The sequence below is a fragment of the Podarcis gaigeae genome (assembly GCF_964106915.1).
Source record: "Podarcis gaigeae genome assembly, chromosome: 1".
In the NCBI taxonomy this organism is placed as follows: Eukaryota; Metazoa; Chordata; class Lepidosauria; order Squamata; family Lacertidae; genus Podarcis; species Podarcis gaigeae.
Genome location: NC_139678.1, coordinates 14041172 through 14060079, shown reverse-complemented (window position 1 = coordinate 14060079; position 18908 = coordinate 14041172). Strand labels below are relative to the sequence as shown.

General features: G+C 51.1%; 1 protein-coding gene across 2 annotated transcripts in view; it reads left to right on the top strand.

Moving 5' to 3' along the window:
• The first annotated feature begins 1079 nt into the window (after positions 1 to 1079).
• Positions 1080 to 18908, top strand: part of KIF26A (kinesin family member 26A) — a 156050-nt gene continuing 138221 nt past the window's right edge. The window contains exons 1-2 of one of the 2 annotated variants that reach the window (XM_083730385.1): positions 1080 to 1238; positions 13128 to 13394. In XM_083730385.1, the coding sequence (XP_083586511.1) occupies positions 1104 to 1238; positions 13128 to 13394 (402 nt within the window). In that variant the 5' untranslated portion in view covers positions 1080 to 1103. Of the gene's footprint in view, positions 1239 to 12442; positions 12871 to 13127; positions 13395 to 18908 lie in introns of those variants that run through there. The other variant, XM_083730386.1, reaches the window with a different exon arrangement.

Below are 18908 nucleotides of genomic sequence, written 5' to 3'. Positions count from 1 at the left end.
TGCTAGCTGATGTCACCGAAGGCAGCTGCGTTTGGAAAGGGTGGGTGGGTGTGGGGGGGAGGAGATTGGCTTGGAGAAGGGGGGGCTGGTGGCTCCTCGCCCCCCCTCCCCCCAGCCCTGCGGCAGGGGCTGCGATCAGGGCTCCTTCTAGCTAGGCAAGCAGAGCGCGCCTCAGAACCAGCGCTGGCTGGAGCAGGGACCGGTCTTGCCTCCTGGCCGCGGTATAGCAGCGCCAGAGAGAAAGCCGCCGACTCGAGCCTGGCCAGGCGGGCAACTTTGCTGCTTGGCGGAGCAGAGTGAGCATGGGCTGGGCTATCGCTGCTGCCGCTGCCGCTGCCGTCGCCGCCGCCTCCTCCTCCTCCTTCTCCCTGCGCCAGCCTCCAGGGTGCGCTCAGCGAGGCTGATCAGCTGCTGGACAGCGACTCCGAGGGAAAGCAGGGACGGGGTGGTGGGTGGGGAAGTAGGACCCGTGGTGGCGGCCAAAGGGAGCTCGGATGGATGGGCGGCGCGCTTGTTCTGGAGGAGCTCACCTAAAGCACACCCCCGCCGTTCCCTGGAGCTGCGCTCTGCCCAGATTTGGAAAGTGATTTCTTTGTTTCCTTCCAAACTCTTCAACTCGCTCCCCACCTTAATCCTCTCAGCACCATCAGCATCACAGATTGAGCTTCCTGGATATTTGCGCCCCAATCTACAACTGCGGAGTGTGTGCGTGTAGTGAAAGGCAGCTGTGGCTAACCCAACCCCTTCCTTAAGCCCTCAAGAGCGCACCTTCTCAGCCCCGGCTAGCTGATGGCAGAGGGGGTTCTGTCTTGCCTGTTGGAGTCGACCTGGGAGAGGATAAAATCTGCGCGGGACGCGGAGAGGAGCCGCTGCCGTTCCTACAGGAGGTTGTTCCCGCAAGGTGCGCTGCTGAGAGGCTCAGAACGAGGGAAAGGAAGAGCGAGCGGAGCTGGGTAGCCTTTGGATCCTCACCCACAGCAGAGGCGCGTCTCAGCAAAGGACCATGAAGGCGTGACACCGTCCCCTACCCCTGCCATCCCTTGGATATTGCTCAGGGAGCCGGAGAGGTTAACTCCCCCGCTGCCCCCAAACAACTAAAAACTATGGCTTTTCAAAAATCGACGGAGCCTCCCAATGCTACTAGGAAAAACTCCAGTTTGCTGGAAATCGGAGCTCTCTGCTTGGATTCCGAGATCATCTTCGGATTTACCAGCCATCTTCTCAGGAGGAAAGGCAAGGTAAGACACGGTCTGGGTAGGTGGGTGGCTGGAGGGTGGCTTTTAAGGACTCCAACAAGCCGCAGGCACCTTACTTCGGACTTTGCATTTTTAGGCCGCGCACATGGAGCAAAAACTTAAAGAGAGCGTGGTAATAAATAAGCCAGGTGAGGGAGACACACACAGAGAGAAAGTAGAAGCAGTTGTGGACTTTTGTGTGCCTAGGAATAAGGAATGGGTCCTTTGGTGGCGCCGACGCGCTTTCAGCACCAGGGACAGCGCTCGGTAGGTGGAAGCGCGTGTAGCTCGAGCGCCAGAAAGAGCGAGAGAATCGCTGCGGAATCCTTCTCGGATTATTCCCACAAGCAATGGCGATAATGGGACCTTGGGAGTCCAGGCAGGCTTCTGTAACCCGCCGGCTCTCTGGCACATGGGGTCTTTGAGCGAGTTGCCGGCGGCCTCCTGCGCTCCGGAGTAGGCTGGGTCTGTTCCTGGCACGGCTGTTCTTAGGCGCGGATGCGAGGCAGGCGATGTTTAACTGGGCGGCGGCGGGGGAAAGGAAGCCTGGACGGGAAGCAGAGCTAATGGAAAGACCCCGCCCCAGCTGCGCACCGGGCAGAATGCCACCAGGGATCGCCTCGCCGGGATCCTCTAGCACCCGCCTTTTCAGTTCTCAGTTCCCTACGGAAAGTTTCATTTAACCACCTGAAGGAGGGCTGCGCGCACGTGTCTCTGGTCTCCGGAGCTGAGCGTTGAGCCGGTTTGCACAGGGGTGCATTGGTGCAAGAGCCTCCTTCTTTTAGGATCTGATGAACTGCTGGGGTTCAAGACACACCCCCTTCCCACTTTTTTTTATTTAAAAAAAATCCTAACCCTGATGTTTATTCCGCGGTGGAGATAAAGGCATTCTGTCCATGCTCAGAAGCGCGTGCTTCCCGGTGATTATTTTATCGGCGCTGAGCCAAGGCGTTGTTGGACGGGAGTTGGTCCAGGAGGGGGCTTACTTAGCCTGGAAATGCCAGCGGCCCCCGCCCCACGCTCCCTCATGGCTACACCAGCCTGGCTTGGCGCCTCTTAACGCTCCTTGCCTGCTGCTCTCGCAAATTGGATCCGAAGTGCCACATTTGCAGACGCCGCCAGGCTAAGAACGGGGGGAGGACGCGAGGGGTGGGGTGCGATGGCTGTGGGTTTTTCCGGGGTGGGCTACTTCGAGGAGGTTGGAAGAGGAGAGCGGGGGGTGGTGGTGGAAGGAGGGTTGGGGGCTGGTGGGGGAGATGGGACTAGCGGGTGGAGAGAGCGTGCCCTTCCCACGTTGCCTCAGGGGACTCGCGTGTATGGAGGGTGTGTGAGAGAGCGGGGGCGAGCGAGAGGGAGCGGCCGAGGCGCCTGGGTGTTGGCGCGCCGAGGGAAGTGGAGCGAAAGCAAGCCACGATCGCGCTTGATGGAGTTTGGACGGCGACAGGGGGAGGCAGGAGGCGGGGACGCTTCTGAGGGTTGCCCGAGCTAGCCCTACGGCTCAAGAGTGAAGGCGGAGTCGCCCCCCCGCCCACGAGCAGCCTGGGCGTCTCCACCGCCCCGCTTTCCCCTCGACGGATTAAAGTTAGACGCCAGCCCGGGAGCGCCCGCCTTCTTCAATCCATGCACGCTTGGGAGCGTCGGGTCTCCTCCGCCCAGACGTGGCCAAGGGGGTCGGGGCATCCTTGTAGGCTGCGCCTTGAGGGGGGAGAGCATTGGCGCCTGGCCCGGACGCTTTGGCCCGTTTCAGGGATGCGGGCGCGCTTATGGCTAGCAACAATGAAGGCGAGAAAAAAGACCCCCCCCCCCAAAAAAAATTTGAACAGGTGCGCTTGCTACCTAGTATTGGGCACAGCCCCTGGATGGATTGCCGATGGGAATGAGGCGCCTGTGCTGGTTATGGGGCGAGGAAGGAGCTCCTGAGGGCTGGTGGGCTCCGCTATTCGGGCGAGGCTGACCGGCAGCGTTGAACTAGAAGATCTGGTCCTGGGGACCCCTCGACGCGCGCCCAATGCAGAGAGATGGCTTAATTTTCTCCAGCCGGGCAGCTGCAGAGCCACGCGCGACCGGCAGATGGCGCTCTAGTAACAGGGACCGGAGAACCGCCAGCAGCAGATTGCAACGCTCATCGCGAGGGAAGTCTCAGCCTTTTTACCTCGACTCTGCGGTTGAGCCAATTTAGTGGCACGCCTCTCTTCTCTTCTCTCCCCCACCCCGCAAAAAAAAGAGAGCTAAGAAAAGGATTTCTCAAACGTGTAATTGCAGCAGTAGCTACAAATTCTAGCAGCCGCACGAGCTCACTTTGCTCTGGAAGAATTCAAAGAGTGTTGCTCGCCTCGCTGGGATGCTTGAAATCAGGTCAAACCGCTGGGTGCCTCTGGCATCGAGCCGGTTTACACGTGCGTCTCTGGGTGACTGCAACGTCCAGCGGTGGCCAGTATCTCAGGTCAAATTCCACTGGCAGAAACTTCCCCACTGCTTTGCCTCACTTGCAAAGGGATGTTTCTCCCCAGATTGCAGTCCGTTCACACGTGCAGCTGTAAGAACAAAAGAAGAGCCTGCAGGATCTGGGCCAATAGCCCATCTAGTCCAGTATCCTGTTCTCAGAGTGGTCAGCCGGATGCCTGTGAGAAACTCGCAATCAGGATTCGAACACAAGACCTCTCTTACCCCCCCTGTAGTTTCCAGCAACTAGTGTTCAGAAACATCGCTGTCTCCAACTGCGAAGGCAGGGCACAGCCGTCATGGCTGGTAGCCACTGATAGCCCGTGGTGGGGAGAAATCAAGCACGTGCGAATGGTTCAGCCAGAAACCAGAGAAGTTTTACAGAGAGGCGATGTTCAGCTTCCTGGTCAGCGCTCAAAACTGCAAAGATGATGTGTGCAGGGGACAAACTCAGGGCAAACCCTTAACCCCATATGCATTCATTAAAAATGGCTGCCATGCATGAGAAGGGAACCTGTGGCTCTGCAGATGCTGCTGAACTGCAGTTCCCATCATCCCTGACCAATTTCCGTGATGGCAGGGGCTGATGGGAGTTGTAGTCCACAGCATCTTGGCGGCACCACATTGGCCATGCTTTGTGTAACTTAACGGGAGTAAATTCAGATCATGAGCTCTTACTGTCAGAAAGTTCCTCCTGATGTTGAGTCGGAACCTCCTTTCTTGTGACTTGAAGCCACTGGTTCGAGTCCTACCCTCCAACTTCCACAAGACAGCCCTTTAGAGATTCGAAGATGGCGATCATATCTCCTCTTTTCCAGGTTAGACATACCCAGCTCCCTCAACCGCTCCTCATAAGGCTTGATTTCCAGACCTCTGATCAGATTGGTCGCCCTCCTCTGCACACGTTCCAGCTTGTCAATAATCCTTCATAAATTGTGGTGCCCAGAACTGGACACAGTATTCCAGGTGTGGTCTGACCAAGGCAGAATAGAGTGACTTTGTGACTTCCCTTGACCTAGGCACCAGACTTCTGTTGATGCAGCCTACAATAGCAGTAGCTTTTTCTGATGCTGCAATGAACCGCAGGGGCCCTTTCAAACTCTATGATTCTATGAGATGGAACTTTGAACATAAATAGTGTCTGTCGGATCGGGCCCATGGCCCAGCTAAGTCCAACATCCTGGTCTCATCCTGGCCAACCAGATGATCTCTGGGGAGCTCACAAGCAGGGCCCAGGGCATTGGCTCATCACATCGGCTCCCCATGCAGAAAATCTGGCAGAACTGTTTTTCTTTTAAGGGTGGATTTCAAAACAAAACAATAGGAAACAGCAGCTGACTAGGCAATTAGTTCACTATGCTAATTTCTCCAGCTGGCAGGTCAGGGCTCCTCTGTAGAAATCATCTCCATCAATTCATTTGCGAGGAGAAGGGGGGGGGGCAGGCAGAGAGAACAGGCAGATCTCGCAAGGAGTTCGTTTGGCAATGGAGACTCTGTGCTGTAAGGAGAGGTGCAAGGCTGTGTGTGGCTCAGGCATCCTATTGCAAAGGGTCCTGAAGACCGCAGTGAGAATGGAATATCGGGCTATAAGTGCTGCTGTCCTGATCCAGCTCCTTCTCATTGGCTTACGCTTAGCCAATAGCCGCCTTAACTCGCTTTACTTTTGAGCAAGCTTGAAATCAGTCAGAGGCAGCCCCAGTGGGTAAGAAGAAAGAAGGAGGACTCTCCTGACAGCCTGAAATCACTCACCTGAAGTTTTCTTTTTAAGACAATGAATGCAGTTGGTAAAAGTTCCTTTCAAAACCAAAGGAAGTCCTGCATATCTACCACAGAACATTTATTTATTAAATTTGTCGGCCCTTTTTGGGGGGCCAGTGCAACCCCAAAGCCTTGTTGCGGGTGCACTGGCAGATTCTGTTGGGTCTCACAACAACCCTGTGAGGTAGGTTAGGAGAAAAGGTTGCAACTGGTCGTAAAGTCGCACGGCGGGTGAGCTTCGTGGCCGAACGAGGTCCCAGGTCGACGCCTTGACCCATCACACTGACCCGGCTCTTTAAGGTGGGGGCAGGAGGGCACAAAACAGTTTCTTCCAAGCTGTATTCCTTGAAAGGTCCAGGAACAGGGGGTAGGCATGCCAGGGAGACGGTTTTCCCACTGTTGCTGGGGTTGACGCAGATCTCCCCACCCACCCATGCCCCACTGCAAAGTTCAGCCATGTTTTGAAGAAAAAGACAGAATATTTGTCCACGTAGTGACATTCAATTGTTCTCCAAGGTCTCAGGCAGAGAAGGGCTTTTCCTGCCACTACATGATCCTTTTAACTAGAGATTGGATCTAAGATTTGTGCATGTAAAAAATGGCGGAGGAACCAAGGCCTTCTAATTATTATTATTATTATTATTATTATTATTATTATTATTATTATTATATTTCCCTCCAAGGAGCTGAAAGGTGGCATGCATTGTTCTCCACCCCCATAACCCCCCCCCCATTTTATCCTTACCAAAAACCTGTGAGGTAGGTTAGCCAGAGTGTGCCCAAGGTCACCCAGCGAACCTCATGACTGAGTGGGTATTTGACCCGTGATTTCCCCAGCTCCCAGTTGGACGCTCTAACCAGTACACTACGCTATCCAGGACCATGCTTTCCTACTTCCATCCGCTCCAGATGGCGCGGGCAATTGGCAAGGGATGGTGGGACCTGCACTCCAGCAACATCTGGAAGGATGCCAGTTCCCCATGCTTGATGTAAAACATCTGCTCTGCCACCGAACACGGGATGATGCCCGATACGCAGTCGGATGATGGGTGCTTTCTGCCTCCTTGTACCCTTTACTGCATTTTTATTTATGTATCCATTTATTTAAAAAGGTGCGATAAATAAATAAATAATAAATAAAATAAATTAAATTATTAATAAATAAATAAATGGGTTGCGCTCAAGCGAGGGACCGGCCATGAAAAGAGGAGACTGAGAGGAGATATGATAGCCATCTTCAAATGTCTTAAAAGAAGATGGAGCAAGCTTGTTTCCTCCTGCTCTGAACCAATGGCTTTGAGTTACAAGGAAGGAGATTCCAACTAAACATAGAATCATAGAATCATAGAGTTGGAAGAGACCACAAGGGCCATCGAGTCCAACCCCCTGCCAAGCAGGAAACACCATCAGAGCACTCCTGACATATGGTTGTCAAGCCTCTGCTTAAAGACCTCCAAAGAAGGAGACTCCACCACACTCCTTGGCAGCAAATTCCACTGTCGAACAGCTCTTACTGTCAGGAAGTTCTTCCTAATGTTTAGGTGGAATCTTCTTTCTTGTAGTTTGGATCCATTGCTCCGTGTCCGCTTCTCTGGAGCAGCAGAAAACAACCTTTCTCCCTCCTCTATGTGACATCCTTTTATATATTTGAACATGGCTATCATATCACCCCTTAACCTCCTCTTCTCCAGGCTAAACATGCCCAGCTCCCTTAGCCGTTCCTCATAAGGCATCGTTTCCAGGCCTTTGACCATTTTGGTTGCCCTCCTCTGGACACCTTCCAGTTTGTCCGTGTCCTTCTTGAACTGTGGTGCCCAGAACTGGACACACATCAGGAAGAACTTTCTGACATTAAGAGCTGTTTGGCTGTGGACTCTCCTTCCTTGGAGGTTTTTAACCAGAGGTTGGGTGGCCATCTGTCACGGATGCTTTCGCTGAGTTTCCTGCATTGCAGTGAGTTGGATTAGATAACTCCTCCAACTCTACAATTCCATGATTCTATGACATTACCTGTGGAATCAGGGCCATCCCATCCATTCTGCCGGGGTTATCAGCAAATGCCTTTCACTAAAGCCATCTTGTTTCCCGGATTGCGGACTGCAGCTGCCAGTCTAGAATAAAGGCTGTTGTATACATCCAGAGGCAGCAAACCCAATTGGCTGCTGTGTTACACTCGACAGGGAGCGGGAGCCAATCCTGGCTCTCTGATGAGAATAATGGGATGGTGTGTGACTTTGCAAAGACCTCGACTCTCATTCATGTAGATCAGGGCTGGGCAACCAAACTTTGCCCCTCTGGATTTCGCTGTACTACAACTCCCATCAGCCCTAGCAAGCATGACCAGGGATGATGGGAGTTGCATTTCAGCAAAGATCTGGAGAGGCCAAAAGTTCCCTTAAACTTACTCTTAAAATCTAAGGGCAAGGTTTGACGCTTCCCATACAGTCCAATTCTATGTGGGTTTACTCAGAAGTAAGTCTCATCAGTTTTAGGTACTTACTTATTGCGTCTGCATCCCACCTTTATCTCTAAAGAGCAAAAGTTGGCATATATGGGTCTTCCTCTCCTCATTGAATTCCAATTATAGGTTTGGCTGACAAGCATTGACTTCCAAGGTCACCCAGTGAGCTCCACAGCCGAGTGGGGATCTGAACCCAGGTCCCAGTCTAACACTATAATCACTATACCACACTGACTCCCAAAGAGGAAAAGCCTGTGGAACCCATGAGGTCTCCCGTCCAGGTTCTAACCAGGCCTGACCCTGCTTAGCTTCCGAGAGCAGCCAAGATCAGGCATGTTCAGGGTAGTACTGCTGTGATTCTACAGGACTTGCTTCCAAGTAAAGTATGGAAGAGTGCAGCTTTCGTGGGAGACAAAATGCCAGAGAGTGAATTGCTCTGAGGCTGGTGTCCACATATCTTCTTCAGAATGACTTATTGGCAAAAAAAGGGGGGAAAGGTTGACTGGCCCCCACTTACTCTTAGCAACTGGAGAAAGGGGTAGACCCTAAGACACATTGTTGATGGCCGGGCTGGAAGTTTGCAGGGGCCGGGACCCAATGGGAGACACCCTACCTCTTGCTAAAGGTAGCAGTGCTAGCGTCAACACACCTCCCAATAGAACTGCTTTAAACACTTTCTGACCTGCTGAAACCAAAGATGGGGATCTTCAGGCCTGGGGGGGATGTCAAATGTGGACCCCTGAGTCTATCCAGCCCCTTGAGATGCTCCCCAGTCACACCCTATCTCCCCGGGACACACCCTGCATGGGCTTGCTCCACACCCTAATTGGGCTACTTGAAATGTGTCCTTGCTTTCTTGGGTGGAAGTAGAGAGAGAGGGATGTGTTGAATTTGTGCTCAGGCAGAGCCTAGGGCTTGCTGATCAGAAGGTCGGCAGTTCGAATCCCCGCGACGGGGTGAGCTCCCGTTGCTCGGTCCCTGCTCCTGCTCACCTAGCAGTTCGAAAGCACGTCAAAGTGCAAGTAGATAAATACGTACCACTCTGGCGGGAAGGTAAATGCCGTTTCCGTGCACTGCTCTGGTTCACCAGGAGCGGCTTAGTCCTGCTGGCCACATGACCCGGAAGCTGTCTGCGGACAAACGCCGGCTCTCTCGGCCTATAGAGCAAGATGAGCGCTGCGACCCCAGAGTCGTCTGCGACTGGACCTAACGGTCAGGGGTACCTTTATCCTTTTTATCAGCCTACCGCATACAGACGAAATGTCTATGTGTCACTCTGCCTGTTTTGCCGCTGGTCCCCAGAAAGGAAATATGGCCCCTGAGTTGAGAGAGGTCCCCTGCCCCCTGCGCTAAGCTGAATGCAAATGACTGAACAAATCTTGCTTTGGGGCTTCAGAAGTGGACACGAGCTCTTGGCAGTCACCCAGGAGGCCATGATTTGGGACAGGTGGGCTGCAAGGTGGTTCTACAGGGCAAATGCAAACTTTGGTAGGGCAGTCGTGTTTGTGGCCATCACAGAATTAGGGCGTGTAAACACACCGTGCACACAAGCTGTGGCAGCTGTCTGGGCATGCATGCCTCCCCTCTTTTGACATGCTCACGACTGCAGTTAATACTGGTGCATATGTGGCAAACAGCACCATTGTGTGTATAGTAATAATAATAATTATTAATAATAATTTATTTATACCTCGTCCATCTGGCTGGGTTTCCCTGGCCACTCTAGGCAGCTCCCAACAGAATAATAATAATAATAATAATGTGATAAATACATCAACCATTAAAAACTTCCCTAAACAGGGCTGCCTTCAGATGTCTTCTAAAAGTCAGGTAGTTGTTTATTTCCTTGACATCTGTTGGGAAGGCGTTCCACAGGGAGGGCGCCACCACCGAGAAGGCCCTCTGCCTGGTTCCCTGCAACCTCACTTCTTGCAAGGAGGGAACCGTCTGAAGGCCCTCAGAGCTGGACCACAGTGTCCAGACTGAATGATGGGGGTGGAGACGCTCCTTCAGGTATATTGGACCGAGGCCGTTTAGAGCTTTAAAGGTCAGCATCAATACTTTGAATTGTGTTCAGAAACGTACTGGGAGGCAATGTAGGTCTCACAATGTATTGGAACTAAAATATTGGAGGGTTGGTGCCGGCTAGAGTGGGTTAATGATTTGGATCAGTGTGGGCAGCTTTTTCCTGACCAGGGGATGCTAACTGTTCTGAATCAATGAATCTGATCTTGTCTACATGGGTATGAGCTGTCTAACCTAATAACCTTAACCCAGCACTATCAGACCAAGGGTCTATCTTACCCAGTATCCTGTTTCCAACAGTGGCTAGCCAGATACTTCCAGCATCCAGAGATAGAACATGGATGCACCATTTAGTTCTCATGGATAACAGCTGTTGACAGGCAAATCTTCTGTGGATTTGTCTCGGTGTCTTTTTTACGTCCTGGGAGGCAGGCAGTGGTTTCTCTTTTGCTGGAGGTATTTAAGCAGGGGCCAAATGACTGCCAATTAGGGTTGGCATGGTACTTGCACCCTCCATTATAAGGGCTGGACTAGAGGACCAGCTCTGCAGTTCTAATTCTCCTAAGCTAGTGGCTGTCACCACATTTCCCTCCAAACACCCTGATACCATATTGCGGTACTACAGATAGATACTCATACAAGAGAGTTGTCCTTTTGACTCTCAGCTTGGCATTTGAGGGAGAAGCTGGGAGTCACCAATTGCATACTTTTACGCTATGGCTCACTGACTGAAGAAACATAGAATTGTAGAGATGGAAGGGACCACGAGGGTCATTTAGTCCAACCCCCTGCAATGCAGGAATTTATTTATTTTTGCCTAATGTGGGTCTTGAACTCACAACCTTGAGATTAAGAGTCTCGTGCTCTACTGGCTGAGCTATCCCAGTGACCTCCCACTTTTGAGAATCCTTATTCAGAGAGAGAGAGGGAGAGAGAAACACACTCTGGAACAATCCTCCTCAGCGCCACTCCAGCTTTTATTTGGGTGTTCAAAAGCTACAATGAGGTCCAGGCCCTACCATTGGGCAAAATAGACAATTGCCTCAGAGGACAGTAGCAGTTCTGCGCTGCTCTTCTTGTGCCCCCGATAATCCCCTTCTGTTTCCACATGGCTTTTCCTGGACCCCCTAATCTGGTCTGCCCCCTCAGAGGAGACTATTCTACCAGCAATACTATTATGCCAAGATTCAGGTGCAAGTCCAGTTGACATCTGTATGGAGAACTGTGTGGGGAATGCACAACATCTTATCCTTTGCCTCAGGCAGCAAAATTTCTTGGGTCCGCATTCCAAAGCCCGCTACTGTGACCTTTTGGATAACCATTGATTAGCAATGCAGTCACAAACCGTTTTTTAAACGGCATGTATATATAGGCGTTGGGACGCGGGTGGCGCTGTGGGTAAAAGCCTCAGCGCCTAGGGCTTGCCGATCGAAAGGTCGGCGGTTCGAATCCCCGCGGCGGGGTGCGCTCCCGCTGCTCGGTCCCAGCGCCTGCCAACCTAGCAGTTCGAAAGCACCCCCGGGTGCAAGTAGATAAATAGGGACCGCTTACCAGCGGGAAGGTAAACGGCGTTTCCGTGTGCGGCGCTGGCTCGCCAGATGCAGCTTTGTCACACTGGCCACGTGACCCGGAAGTGTCTCCAGACAGCGCTGGCCCTGGCCTCTTAAGTGAGATGGGCGCACAACCCCAGAGTCTGTCAAGACTGGCCCGTACGGGCAGGGGTACCTTTACCTTTACCTATATATAGGCGTTGAACTGACTGCCAATAAAGGGGCAGGCTTCGGCCTAGATGACTTGGGGGTTGCAGACCTATGCCTGACCCATGCTTCCCATACAATACAAGCCAAACAAATCACATATAGGACAATGGGATATGTGTATGTGTGAGACCAATGTTCAATTTTAAGTGCCTGGGCAGCCCAGGACCTCCATACACACTGTCCATGTTTGGACCCAGGAGAGATCACTTTGATTTCTGCAAACACATCAAAAACAACGTGGGAGGCAGCAAATGCATTTTTTAAAAAAAAGTAGTGCAAGGCACCTTTACTTATCTACCTATATATGTGTGTATACATCCATTTATAGATCCCTTCTGCACTTATAAATAAAAGTACTTTGTGAAATATTAAAACTCTGTCCATAGGGTGTGTGCAAATACATAAAACCAGCCATCACGCTGCTTACTCCAATGGAAGCCCCCAATAAATCCGGTGTAAAAGCAACAAAGTACGCAGCCAAACCATTAAACGCGGGCCTTCTTAAAAGCAAACCCCCGCACCCCAAACCAGATTGACTCGCCTCGGTTTGGAAGCCAGGAAAGTGCCGAAGGAGGTTTAACTCGCAAGCTTGCTAACCTGAGCCATTTCTCTCTCCTCCTCTCGGTTTCCACGTGCTCCGCTTGCCCATGAACTCAGTAGTATCCCGTTTCTTGGGAAGCTGGGGTGGGGGATGAAGGGGGGTGAAGTCCCTCCCTCCTCCTCTCCCTCCCCTTTGATGCCGTCTCCTCCCCTTCTGAGCTCGCTCCCGGGCTGCTGCTTTAACTTTGCAACCCTAAACTTTCCTCGCTGCTTTTGCCACTATGGGAGGAAACATCACGTAGCGAGCAACAGGAGTCGGAGCGGAGAGAGTTTTGCTGCAGAGTTTTTCTTAAGCAGTGCACGACTTTATTTCGCTTGCACAAAAAAGTGTGTGTGTGTGTGAGAGACAGTCAGTAGCAAAAGAGGGCGGAGGAGAAGCGAGGCTCCGTTTCTGCAACAGGAATCGTCTGTCCCGGGACGACTTCTTTTTAATTTTGGTTGGCGATGGGCACGCAGCAGGAGAGCTCGGGGTCGGGAGGCGTCTGCAGCCCGCCGGCATTCTCCTTGTAACTGGGGATCCGCTTGTCTGCAGAACCCGGGAGAAAGCTGCGCGCTCCCTGGACCGGGCTGTAACATGCCAGTGCTGGAGGTAAGTGCATTTGTGAGTGTGACCTCTCCTTTCCCGATGGGGTCGTTGTTTGCAGCAACTGGGACCCAGCTCGATGCTCCCCCGGAGAGATCTCGCCGGCCTTGCACGACTGGAAGTTTGCCCTTTTTCCCGTTCCCGGAGCGGAATTTTGCAAGAGAGATAGATAGAATGAGGAAAAGGGGACCCGCTCCCTTTTTACGCAGCGCCCGCCCAGGGCAGCCTCCTGATCGCGTCTCCCGCTTTCCTCTCTCCCACAGGTGGCCGAGGGGAGCCCCCTGCGCGAACCGGCACCCCTCTCCTTGGAGCTCCCGCCGCGGAAGAGGCTCCTACAGCCCGCCGCCCCCGAAGATCGCTGCGGCAACCGCCCCGCTCCGGAGGGCGCCGGGGCCGCCTCGGGGGGCGAGCTGGGCCACTTCGAGAGAGCGGCCAAAGGAGGATGGTGCCGAAGCTGCCAAGCCAAGCTGGCCGAGCTCAAGAGGCAAGCGGTGAAACTGGCCTCGGGCTGCAACTCCCTGACCCCGCCGGTAGGTCTGCGCCCGCCTGGGATGGTGTTGGGGAGCGGGGTTGGCCCGGAACCGGGACGCTGGGTTGGCTGGTGCTTCGAAATCCCAAGTTTGCAAAGGCCTCTCCAACTTTTTTTGCGTAGCGCTAAAAGTCCCCTCTATCAGTTGCCCAACTACAAGCGCGCACATTGCTCGAATAGTATAATATCCGTGTATATCCCATGCTTCGTATATCTGTGCCCGTTGCTGCACACTGGGTGGTATACTTGCTCGGCTAGATATCCCAACGCCGACTTGGATGCACCTAACGTTCGGTGCGCTTGCAGCAAGCAGTGTATTCCTCAGCAACATGAAACTCCTACCCCCTTCCCGGTGCCGCTGAAATGTTGCTGTCTGTAGCCTTGGTAGCTGTGTACATTCCTTGCACACCTCGGTTTCTCTCTGTCTTGCTTCAGTCACATGGTTCCTGCAGGATACCTGGGATTCCTAGCTGCAGCTCATTGCACGGTGTAGCACTCTTAAGTTTCCCGTTCTTCCACCATGTGCCATATTTCACCAGCTGAAAAGAAAAGAAAAACTTTTAACTGCCCACGTTTCTGAGAATTCTGTTGCACACTGTGCAGTGCGGTTTATCCATCCACACGGCATAGCGATCAGATGCGCCCTGTGAACAGTGCTCAGCATTGTGCTGCTTCGCCTTGCACCGAAGTGTTGAATTCTGGAGTATGATTTGCACAAAGTGCCCAGCATTTTATCTCCCCAGCTGGTGAGGTGCTGTCTAGATGGCTGGGAGCTGGTGCCTTGTACGTCATGCTCTGTGCTGCTGCACACGGCTTTGTGCTGAGCTGGCTTGGCAAGAGTTCTTTGTTCAGCCCTGTGTTATACTCAGACCCGTTAACCCCAAGGGATAGATTTGTACAACCCTGGGAACGCTCAGATAATCTCCCAACGTTGCCTAATACTGTGATATGCGTTACACTGCAGGATACCTGCATATAATGCTTTGCTTTACTTCTCCATATCTCTGAATGTTGGCATAGGGGGCCCTTTTGTACTCATAGTCCTCCGTATGTCTATGAATACTTCTCTTTAAAAGCACCAGCGGATCTGTGCATATTTGCAGAGAGTAGCTGTCCAACTCCCAGAGCATGGGACAAATAGCCATAGCTACCTTCATGCTGTTGCACACAGCGGGGAACATCTGTGCAACCCTGAACAAAATTCAGGGGTACTTCTCTGTACCCTGGAGGAGACTGCATGCGATTCTGCATGTGTCTCATCTTTGTACAGTGGCACAAGTAGCAGGGGACACATTCCTGCATGTTGCGACTGTTGCCTCTTATGTGGGGTGAGCATGCATCTTGTTAGAAGGATGGCTACTTTTTTTAGAGCACACTCCATATCTGTGTGAATGTTGTATACAGATCAGTATGCACTGAAACCCTTATTGTAGTGCTGGGGAACCTGTGCCACCCACCATAGGATATTGTTGGACATCAATTCCCATTCATCCAGCCAGCGTGATCAGTAGTAGTCAGGGATCATAACGAGTTGCAGTCCAACAATATCTGGAGGGCCACAGGTTCCCGACACCTGTCTGTGAGGCAGTGGGCAGGTTTTGCCTTAGGCACAGTGTTTTCCCTAGGTTTAGTGTTTGTGTTATAATGATAATAATAATTTGTATACAGGCAACCCCCCAATTTTCATGGGGGTTACTTTCCAAGGAACTGTGCATGTCAGTGAAATCGCGTATATTTGAAACACCATTGGAAAAGCCAGCAAAAACCCTGTTCTGCCCCAGTCCCGCCAGGCCACACACCCCATCAGCTGCATACTATTTCCCTAGGCCACACCCCCTTTCCCCTGGCCACACCTCCTTTCCCCAGCCACACCCCCTCTCCCAGGCCACACCCCTCACCAGCCCAGCTTCATATCCCTGGGAAAACCCATGGTTTAGTGCTTAATTGTATCAAACGGCAATCAGGTTTCCTGCAGATTGCTGTTTGTTCTGATTTAGGGCCAAAGAGCGGGATTTTTGTGGGAAAGGCAAAACCACTTGCATCGGTGCTTTCTAGGTATGGGACAAGCGCCAGCGTGGACGAGCCCTGAGTGTAGAGACTAGCCTTTCGTACAACAGTGGAGTTCACCTGCGTTGCCCTGCTTACTTTTGCCCATGGCCCTGCTCACCCCTGGCAGGTCGCTCAGAAACGAATGCGGCCCTTACCTTGAGAAATGGTCCCCCACCCTTGTGGTGGGTCTTCATGTGTTCAGCTGAGTGCCTGAAGGAGCCTGCCAAACTGTTTTAAATATTCTTTTTCAACACTTGGCAGGACAGTACAGGAGTCCCATATACATCCCAGGATAAGGTTTGTTGTCTTCACCTGCACTTCAGGTATATTGTAGTAGTTTGCTGTTAAAGGTTGTCTTTTGAGCCCAGGGTGTGGTATGAACGGCCTCGGTCCAGTATACCCGAAGGAGCGTCTCCACCCCCATTGTTCTGCAGAGATGCTGATGTCCAGCTGCGAGGGCCTTCTGGCAGTTCCCTCACTGCGAGAAGCCAAGTTACAGGGAACCAGGCAGAGGGCCTTCTTGGTAGTGGCACCCGCCCTGTGGAACGCCCTCCCACCAGATGTCAAAGAGAAAGAACTACCAGACTTTTAGAAGACATGTGAAGGCAGCCCTGTTTACGGAAGCTTTTAAAGCAGCCCAGAGTGGCTGGGGAAACCCAGCCAGATGGGCGGGGTATAAATAAATAAATTATGATGATGATGGTGATGATGATGATGATGAAGGCACACAGTGTAACAAGCGTGATGAATTTAAGGAGGTTGGAGTCTTGTCACCTCCTGGGGTGAGAGGCGACCTGGGGACTGACCCTTGGCTGCCACTGTGGGCTTTATGGGAAATATGGGATTTAAATATTTTTTAAATGGAGATTTTTTTTTTTCAAGCGGCAACTAGGATAGAGATGTGAGCAGCTTCAGGATAAAGTCCCAGAGTGGCTGTGTCAGGGAAGACTCTTGGAAAGCCAGATTTCATTTTTTAAAAACCTACACTTCCAAAAAAAGTAAACTTTGGGTTTTTTCTAATTGTTAAACTTTTGAAGTTGAAAAATTAAGTAGTTAAAAGCTGGCCATTTCTTTACAATTGCAACTAGTTGTTTGTTATAATTTTATCTTGTGAATTGCCCTCAGATTTATTTATTTATTTTAATAAAAAAATTAATCCCCATGATTGCTGATTTATGCACAGTCAAGGGTCAGTACCTAGATCTTTATCACAAAGTTTCAGTGATGGTTAGATTAAAAAAAGAAGGAAAAAAAGGATGTGAAGAGCCTAGCATTTTATTTTCAAGACGCCCATACAAATGCATTTGAGGCGCTGGTTTTTTTTTTTGTAGTAGTAACAGTAATAATTAATAAATAACAGTGGAAGTATAGTGTTTTCTAAACAATGCTTATTTGGATATTTGAAAGAATGAGGAGGGAGAGAAAGAGGCCCTGGCAGAGGAAGCCAATCCCAGCCCTGACCTTCATTTTCATTCAAAGATTTCCTGTATGATCATGTAAAATTCCTATGGAATCTAAATATAAGTGTATTTAAGTGGGGGCAGGGGGCGCGCCTTGTAATCCAGTGTCAGACTGCGGGGATCGGATGTTCGCTGTTTCAGAGTTTGATGCAAAGCCTATTGATACCAGGGAGTGGGAAAACCCTTCTTATGTTGACTTGATGGGGGGTTTCTGTCTCTTTCATGTGAAACAAGAAATGTCAAAGGCAGGATTGTTAGACTTTTGTATTGTCCGGTCAGTGAATAGGAGGTTAATTTCCTATTGTTCGCGCATAGGGTATAATGGCCTTGCAGAGAACACACGGTGCTTAAACGATTCCCGGTTCCTTCCTTACAGGTAATGGGAGTTCCAGCTATAAATGGGTCTTTGTCAGGGGAATGAAAAGAATAGTACCAGCTCCAGAAAGTTAGTGGCTCTTGCTTAGGTGCTCAGGTGAGGCGACCTCCCCTCTCTCCCTCTCCTCTGGCCTGTCTGTGTGGTCTCATTTCTGCCCGTCTCAGAGGAACACCCTCTGATAAGTACTTGGTGATAGGGAAATGAATCCTCACCTCCTTTTCTTCTGGGTCCCAGTAATGCAATACTGCCTCAAGAGCACCAGAAGTTTAACAGGGTTGCTCCAAAGGCAAGTTTGCATTCCACTTGCTTCCAAGTATCAATGTAAGAAGACTGTTGCAGGATCAGACCAAAGGGTCATCTCGTACGGCTAGCCTCGTGCTCTGTGAATTTGTCTAATCCCCTTTTAAAGCCATTCAGATTGGTGTCCCTCGCTGCCTCCTGTGGAAGTGAGTTACGTAGTTAAACCGAGTACTTGATTTTTTTCTTTCCTGAGTCTTCCAATATTCAACTTGGCTTGGACAGCTCCAGGTTCTAGGATCAGGGCTGAGGAATGCCTGATTTTATAGATTTCTTCCATGCCCCACTTTCCTTTTTTCAAACAAAGAAGCCCCCAAAGTTGTAGACTTCCTTCATAGGGGAATTGCCCCTTGACCATTCTGGCTGCCCTTTTCCACCTCTAGAAATATCCTTTCTGAGGTGAGCTGACCGGAACAGTACACAGTATTCTAAGTGTGGCTGCACCAAATATTTGCATTATGGCACTGACTGCTTTATTTTCGATCCCTTTCCTAATGCTCCCTAGCCTGACAGTCACCTTTTTCACAGCCAGGGGTGCTGAGGTCATGTGACGTGTCACGTGATGCCACCTGACAGGATACACAGAGGGTGATCTCTACAGTGGTTTCTCCCAGCTGTTGGGCTGCTGGGCTGTGGTTGGGACAAGTGAAGCAAAGACCCCAGCGGCTTGACCCCGCCCCTGCCTGGCTCCTGGACTGCCAGGTTGGGGTGCGTGGAGGGTGCCCAGCAGTGGCAGCCCCCTCAATATTGGGTGGAGTGCTGCCCCTGCCCCCAAAACGTGGGGTAGCTGAAGCCCTCTCTGCTCCCTATACTGGGCGCCGCTGTCCACTGCTGTCACTCACTAGGTTGGGATCTGCGTCATGTCACTCCCTGCCATCTGAATGTCTTGCGCCTGGTCAGTGAGCAACAGTTCAGATCCCATGATATTATATGTAAATTTAAGATTGCCCTAATTGCATAACCTTCTTACTTGGAATTATATTCGCAATTTTACTGCCCGTTTGTCCAGTTCGGAGAGATCCTTTTGGAGCTCTTCAACAATCCCTTTTTTGTTTTAATGACCCTGAACAACTTGATATCATCGGGAAACTTGGCTGCTTTAGTTCTCACTAACTCTAGATAGTTAGTGCACAACTTAAAAAGCAGGTCTCAATAGCTATCCTTGGGGAAACTCCACTTTCTACATTCCTCCATAGGGAGAACTTTCCATTTATTCCTGTTCTCTGTTTCCTATCTTCTTGCTGATCCATTAGAGGACCTCTGCTCGTATAGATGATTGCTAATCTTATTTTGGAGCCCCTTTATCAAAGTTTTTTGAAAGTCTTAAGTATAC